Source organism: Sinocyclocheilus rhinocerous, unplaced genomic scaffold (assembly GCF_001515625.1).
Source record: "Sinocyclocheilus rhinocerous isolate Xijiao unplaced genomic scaffold, SAMN03320098_v1.1 scaffold666, whole genome shotgun sequence".
Classification (NCBI taxonomy): domain Eukaryota; kingdom Metazoa; phylum Chordata; class Actinopteri; order Cypriniformes; family Cyprinidae; genus Sinocyclocheilus; species Sinocyclocheilus rhinocerous.
Genome location: NW_015661984.1, coordinates 1,510,241 through 1,518,157, shown reverse-complemented (window position 1 = coordinate 1,518,157; position 7,917 = coordinate 1,510,241). Strand labels below are relative to the sequence as shown.

The following is a 7,917-nucleotide window of genomic DNA, read 5'->3' as shown; positions in this document are numbered from 1 at the left end:
ATAATAAACCTGATTTGGTAAGCCATTCCTCAACATTAGTCATAGCAGAAGTCAAAGTAGTCAAAGCTTTTTCAAAGTTATTGGGCATGGGTAAAAATTGCTACATCATCTACATACAACTGAACATTTACATCTTTACATACTCCAGGTAAATCATTAATATAAAGTGAAAATAAAATTGGTCCCAAGATGGAGCCTTGTGGAACCCCCTTGGGGCAAGCAAGGTATGAAGACTTTGTACCATCAATACACACACATTGTTTTCTATTTGAAAGATACAATATTATAAAGTATAGCCTCTTCCGAAAAATTAATGATGGCCAAAAGTGTCAAATGCCTGTCTTAAATCTAAGAAGACAGCACCAACACACATTGTCAGGGCTCTGCCCTGGCAGCTTTGTCTGTGTTGTCTTTGTTTAATGTTTCTTTGTTTGTCTTGTGTTTTCACACATTGTTTTGTCTTTGTTTATGCTTGCCATGTGTTCCTGTGGTCCCACCTCCTTGTTTCCCTTGGTCACGCCCACTTGTTTAGGCCTTGTCTTGTCCTCGTTTCTGTAATTGGGCTCACCTGTCCCTCGTGTACTTTCCTCCCTTTATATTGTGCTGTTTTTCCTCTTGTGGTTGCTGGTTCTTTTTGTGCCATAGAGATAGTTACTGACTTACTGCGCTATATTCCAGTCTTTCCCTGCTATTGTGTATCCTTGTTGTAGATTATGCTTTTGATTTTTCTATCTTCTGATTTTGGTTTTGTTCTTTAGTGTCTTGCTTAAATTTACTTGTAATTTATTTAGTAGTTCATCAATCTTGTTTCTACTCCTGAGCCGTTTAGATTTTATACTTTGGTTGTTTTTTTTTTTGTCTAAACCTAGATCTGCTGTTCTCTGCTCTGGTTTTCTCCCCATCCTTCCGCCCTGATTTGACCAACGAGTGAGACTACCCCAGACTGTTTACCTCTCAGGGCATTGATCTTTCCCTGCTGGTTGGAGCTGTCCCAAGATTGTCCACCCCTGTGCTGTGAACTTGTGTCTTCAATAAATCTTGTTTCACTCATTCTGCGTTTGGGTCCCTTCCTGTTGACCGTGACACACATACTCTTATCTAACAAGCATTTGACTTTCTCAACAAAGACAATTAGCTGATTCTGCTGAATAATTACTGCGAAAACCAAACTGCATTGGATGTAAAGAAGTAAAACTATTATTTAGATTAGTCAGAAGCTTAGCTACCTATGAGGCGCCACGTAGGATTTAAATCAAACTTCGTTTATCAATACATAAAACACGTGCATATACACCTATAAATTACTCACATATACATGTATACTATTGGCTGTTCAAAAATACATATATGAAATACACGTGCACACTAATATGAAATCCATGCCAATACATTATGTTAGTAATGACTGCATATACACTTGTGAATAACTTGCGTATACATACAAAGTTGACGCATGCATACACCTATAGACACTCGCTTATACGTATAAACTCGATCCGTGCATATACACCTACAACACCACACGCACATACATATAAACTCGCTGCATGCAGACTCACCTATACATACTCGCATATACATATAAACTTGGTCCATGCATATACACCTAAAAACACTTGCACATACATATAAACTCGCTGCATGCAGACACACCTCACCTATACATACTTGCATATACATATAAACTTGATCCATGCATATACATCTATTAACACTCGCACATACATATAAACTTGATGCGCGCATACACATCCATAAAAACACTCGCGCATACATACAAAATAAAATTCACTAACGTATACAGTTCAGATAAGACGTATGCTTTAGTTGTGTACATATATGGGTGATTCTTAGACTATGGGCACTTTTATGTTCTTTGGTCATATTTATAAAAATACTTGACAAAAAGTGGGGACGCAACTTTAAAATCTTATTAAACATGCATGTATCATTAAAAAACAACCTTGCTTTGATAGGAGATATTATTAAGTGTTGCTTTTGATAAAACAAGCTCTTTTTCATCATTAAAAATTTTTTTTAAATTGATTTTATTGCATATGAATGATTGAACCCTTCTCTGTGGACACACTGTTTTAGTTGTAGTGAGAGGACATTAAGAAACATAGATTTGGTATAATAATGAGAAAATTAAATTTAAGGTGATAATTGTGTTAAATACATTCTATTATTTATCCCTCATGACATTTAAAATTGAAAATATTTTTATTTTTAAACCTAATAGCAGTTACACTTGCTGGACCTGTTTTGTCCCATGTCTCAAGAATGACTGTTTTTTATTTTCGTGTGCAAGTTGCAATGAAGACGATATAGTCGATTTCTTTAATAGCGCATTACAGTGCCTAACGCGTATACAGCAAGAGCCGAGAGAGACACTTTATCGAGATTTAGATAACCATGCTAGAACAATTAACAGTCTTTTGTCCGTGGTTTGTTATTATCAAAATGCCGAAACCAGAGAATGCATCGTTATTCTCGAGACGCTGTACCACACACTGCGCCAAATCACGCATCCGCTTGATATTGGAAGACCTGCTGGAGCTAGACTAAGAGCAGTCCCACCACCTACATCTATCACAGGCCACAGAGGTCGTCCGAGATATGACATTTCGTATGCACAACTGTGCCATTGTCTGCGGCTTGGGTTTAACTGGCAGGGAATAGCATCCTTATTAGGAATAGATCGCCTCACTTTGTTCCAGCACAGGCAGCGTCTTGAAATCAGACCGATGGAGTTTGCAGAACTGTCTAACTATGAGTTGAACACACTTGTCAGACAGATTTTGCAAAGAACCCCAAATGCAGGCGAGACCTACATTCTGGGTAGTCTCCGGTCTCGCTCTATCCGCATCCAGCGTTGGAGGGTGAGACAGTGTTTACATGAGATAGATCCTATTGGAAGGTCACTCGGGCGCCGACGTGCTGTCAGAAGAAGAATTTATTCTGTGCAAACTCCTAACCAACTCTGGTATGTCCAGCAGTTATTTGACAACTTCATTAAAATATCCCTTAAAATGAACTAATATTAATGAATTAAGTATGGTATTTATGTTGTAATATAAATCATCCCGCAAAAATCATGTAAGCAACACTTTTACTAAACGATGGTTAATTTTCCTATTCCACGTGACATTATAAAACAATTAGAACAGTACAATTAAACACTTAAAAAATATAAGCTACTAATGAATTATCTCTCTTAACAGGCATATAGACGGAAAACATAAACTGGTCAGATGGAGGCTGATTTTCCACGGGTGTGTTGATCTTCAACCAGCCTGGCGCTGTCGGCAATGCTTCTTAATGGCCTTAGACAACCTGCGTTGGCAAGGTAGTCCATAATGGGCTCAGTTGAGTGTTGTAGCTCTTCAAGAGTTGTGGCTTCAGAAACCTGTATGTGAGCAAATGGCATGTGCATTTCAAATTTAAGTTAGAAATATTTCAGAGAAAGTTTTCTATAAACAATATTGTTATACTAAGCTATGGCTTTTATAAATGGAACACATTTTTAAGTAAATCTGAGAAAGCATGATGGTATAAGTAAATGAAACGTTTATACTGCAGTTTTAAGCAAACCTTTTTGATTTTATTATAAAGCTCGCAGTCAGCTACATCGTCCAAGACAGGTATGCACATGTCTGGCCCCTGAACTAAACTGTCAAATAGGGTCTTAGAGAAACAACCCGGTGCAGGTCCTCCATGTACAAGGCTGACTGCAACTGCTCTCCCTGCTATGAAATACCTGTTCTCCCTGATGGCTGACATAAAATTAGAGAACACATGTCAATACAACAGCCTTCACAGATCCTTAAAATCACAATTATGCAATGTAGAATAAAAGTTCTCAAATCTGTACAACAAACAGCACAAATATAATGTATACCTTGGGAATCAAGAGCCAAGTTGAGACTGTCCTCTTTTCCCTCAAACATTGATGACTGCATTAGTGCCACCAGGAGTAGCCGTAAAAATTCTCGCCTTGGACCACCCAGATCAATAGCCTCTTCATACTTTCCTTTATCATCAGAAAACCTGATCACCATTCTGTTATTTGGATTGTATGAGAGTCTTGTAAATCCCCGTACAGCACCATCCAGCACAGATGCACGGTTGATATTAAACTTGCAGGTTTGATTGGAGTTTATTTTTGTTGCAAGTTCTTCCAATATTTGCTTGATGGGGATTTCCACAGCAGGGGGGATTCTGAAGTAGTACAGGTTTTATTATTAAAATTTCATTATAATACAAAAACATATAAAATAATATCAATATATCATGTGTTACACAAAAGGGCTGCATGGTAGGGAATGTGTATTCCAATCACTATTAAATCAGACTGATTGAAAAAAGGTGCAAACTCTGCAGGAACTTAGTGAGTTGTCATGTTTTTCCATAGACTGGTAAAACTATTTGTAGTTAAAAAGGTTATGTTTTTGTAATCAAATTCTACAATTATATACATTTTGTAGTTTTGGAAGAGAACAACACATTGTTAAGTGAAGTTACAATGACTGAATCCTCTGTTTAGTAACAATGCAACTACTGGAATGAATCAGTAAACAAGGTGTAACCAACATTTATGGTAAGAAAAAAAAATTATTGGTGATGTCAAAAAATTAAAATAATTGAGAATCCTATCACAACTGAACTGAAATATCAATAATAAAGGTAAATACAGTTAAAGGAAATGGTGTACTTTGTAGTGTAATGGTCTGATACATGTCCAAAATTTTGAAAATTAAAATTTTGATTTTAAATTAGAATTAGACTGAATAACTGAATAATACTCACGTCTGGTCCTCAATGCTTGCCATTATGGCACAGCAAAGATCTTCATCCTCTTCCTCATCTTCAGACGCTGCCCGAATAAGGGAAAGGTAGGTATCATAATCACCATCCCAGGAAGCAGATCTGAAGGACTGGTCATTGTGCCAACAATGGGCTGGTGAGTTATGTCTTGTGCAAGGCTGGCCACTGGCAGAGGACTGCACACCGATGGAACTGGCGGAGAATTGAGCTCTTGTGGAGGATTGAACTCTGGTGGAGGACTGCGCAACGATGGAACTGGTGGAGAATTGAGCTCTTGTGGGGGATTGAACTCTGGTGGAGGACTGAAAAGTAATGCTGTAAACTGAAAACTAAGAAGAAATGAGGTAATGTACATTAGACAAAGACCAAAAGTGCTAGGAAAGTCAAAAGCTCTTAATGCATTGTGTTGCCTTCTTGAGCATCAGTAAATGTTTTCACCTTTTGTAATAGTTGTGTAGTCCCTCAGTTGTCCTCAGTGTGAAAATATGGATCTCAAAATCATACAATCACTGTTGGAAAGGGTTCAAATATACAGAAGATGCTGGAAGACCAAAGAATGTGCAGGAGCTGAAGGATTTTTCTGAAGAACAGCAGGCAGTTGAACTGCTCAGGACCAACAAAGAGACTCATGAACAACTATCACAAAATACAAAAACAGTCGACACACAGTATTAAGATTGAAGGGTATGTAATCTTTTTTGAATGGGGTCATTTTCATAAATTCAGTTATTATTTTGTCTTGTGGAGTATATGTAAACATCTGTTATGTGAAATAGCTTATTCAGGACAGTACTAAATAAAAAATAACATGCAATTTTCATGATCCCTCGTGTTTTGTTTCAATTATTAACATTTTGCACATTCTGCAAACTAAACTTATGAGCACAACTGTATATGGCCTAAAATAACCCTAAACCCTATAAGGAAGCCCATATGGAAAAAAATAAAAATAAATTAAACTTCATAAAAAAAAAACACCAGTCTTACCAAGAGTAGTGGTCTTGAGGATTTTACGTATAAGGCCTTCAACTTGAATACCTTTAAAATCAAGCTGCCATCCAGTTCCTGACCTTCACTTAACTTAGGTGTAATGAGCTTGTTGCCACATCCCATAAGTATTTCCAAACTGCACATAATGAAAACCAGTGGTACTAATACACCATCAAATAATACATCACACAGTAAAACATTTACAATAACTATAACTTCTTTACAAAAAAATTTAAAACATATTTACCTTACATCAAGTGGCACTTTTTCTTTGAAGCCTTCTTTGATTTTTCTTAAAACCGTTGTACTGTCCCATGCTTTGTCAAATTCAAAAGCATTTAATATGTGTCCAATCTCATGCAAGTGCTGTTTTTTCTTTTGCTTTACTACGGCATTATCGTCAGGGGAGGTCAACAGTATAACATCCTTATTAAAGGTCCCATGGTATTGTGTCCTTGGCCTGTAAAAACAAACACAGCTTAACAAAAAGCAAACTTTAATTAACAGCATTTATCATAAATTACTTGACATCCTTAGTTCTGAAAATGGCTAAGCTCACTAGTGGGACTGGGACTTTAGTTGGGAAGACATTTTATACTTCTTAACTATAGAGGCAGGAAATTGTACTCTGTCTGTCTGTCTCTGTCTGTCTGTCTGTGTCTCTGTCTGTATCCGTATCTGTGTGTGTGTGTGTCCCAGTGCCAGAGCAGATTTTTTTCTTACTTTTTCTAGATCGAGACTGCCAATTACCATACTGCTGGCGAGTGTGATATCGTGGTCCGTGAACTTCGCCGGCGGATTATGTTGGCATTGTTTGCCTGTTATTGATGCTTTGTACACCAGGCGTCGATGGCCGAAACAAAGTGCGCAATTCAGATTCTGTTTCTGACTGCAGTTGAGCAGAAGGCGACACATTGGATTCAACTGAAATAGCAATTGATCTTATAATAGTGGGCGAAGCAAGAACATTTTGCAAACTGCTAATTGCTTCAGTTGTACGATCCCTGTCCATGATTGCAAATGCGGCAATTACACAGGTTACTTCTGTTTACGCTAGGGATGGGCGATACCCCTTATTTTGTTTTCGATACGGTACCGATATTTTTCAAGGCAGTATCGTCGATATCGATACCGATTCGATACTTCTGCACTAGAAAATAGTTCTATCCTACACAATTATTCGCTAACAAAGGTTATTCGTCCAATTCAATGCATATTGTACGCATTATTATTATTATTATTATTATTATTATTATTATTATTATTATTATTATTATTAAATAAACAAAACCACTGGTAAATAAAACGCACCTTAGTATCGATATTTTTTGTTTGAGTATCGATACTTTCGATACTCGCGTCAGTATTGATATATCGATACTTCGGATCGATACGCCCATCCCTAGTTTACGCTCAAACGACTTCCTTTTAAACTGAAATGCCTTCCGTTTGCACTGAAAAGTTCACGCACATCCACATATGAAATCACTTGCATATATATGTATGTACACAACTAAAGCATACGTCTTTCTTACCTGAACTGTATACGTTAGTGAATTTTATTTTGTATGTATGCGCGAGTGTTTTTATGGATGTGTATGTGCGCATCGAGTTTATATGTATGTGCGAGTGTTTATAGGTGTATATGCATGGACCAAGTTTATATGTATATGCGAGTATGTATAGGTGAGTCTGCATGCAGCGAGTTTATATGTATGTGCGTGTGGTGTTGTAGGTGTATATGCACGGATCGAGTTTATACGTATAAGCGAGTGTCAGCAGGTGTATGCGTGCGTCAACTTTGTATGTATACGCAAGTTATTCACAAGTGTATGCATTCATTACTAACATAATATGTATTGGCATGGATTTCATATTAGTGTGCACGTGTATTTCATATATGTATTTTTGAACATCCAATAGTATGTATATGTGAGTAATTTATAGGTGTATATGCACGTGTTTTATGTATGTATTGATAAGCGAAGTTTGATTTAAATCCTACGTGGCGCCTCATAGAATAGCCTTAGAAATCATGTATACTGTGCCCATACGTTACCACCACAGATGGCATTCAGTTGTCAGTTGTGTGATTGTGCT

The 7,917-nt window shown here is 37.1% G+C and overlaps 2 protein-coding genes and 1 pseudogene across 2 annotated transcripts in view; 1 reads left to right on the top strand and 2 right to left on the bottom strand.

The window, feature by feature from the left end:
* Positions 1–3,297, top strand: part of LOC107727001 (uncharacterized) — a gene marked incomplete at its 3' end in the record, with an annotated part of 15,962 nt that extends 12,665 nt beyond the window's left edge. Inside the window, exons 2-3 of the mRNA XM_016536737.1 lie at positions 2,283–2,986; positions 3,225–3,297. Coding sequence (XP_016392223.1) covers positions 2,283–2,986; positions 3,225–3,297 — 777 coding nt within the window. The remainder of the gene's footprint in view (positions 1–2,282; positions 2,987–3,224) is intronic.
* A 1-nt stretch (position 3,298) lies between these two features.
* On the bottom strand, positions 3,299–4,832 carry LOC107727000 (G2/M phase-specific E3 ubiquitin-protein ligase-like; the record flags this gene model as incomplete). Its single annotated transcript, XM_016536736.1, has 4 exons — positions 4,810–4,832; positions 3,902–4,221; positions 3,595–3,776; positions 3,299–3,409 (listed from the first exon to the last, which is right to left on the bottom strand). Coding segments are annotated over exons 1-4 (636 nt in total), but the record flags the coding sequence as incomplete, so codon positions are not given.
* A 942-nt stretch (positions 4,833–5,774) lies between these two features.
* Positions 5,775–6,829, bottom strand: LOC107726999 (uncharacterized; annotated as a pseudogene).
* Positions 6,830–7,917: the final 1,088 nt, after the last annotated feature.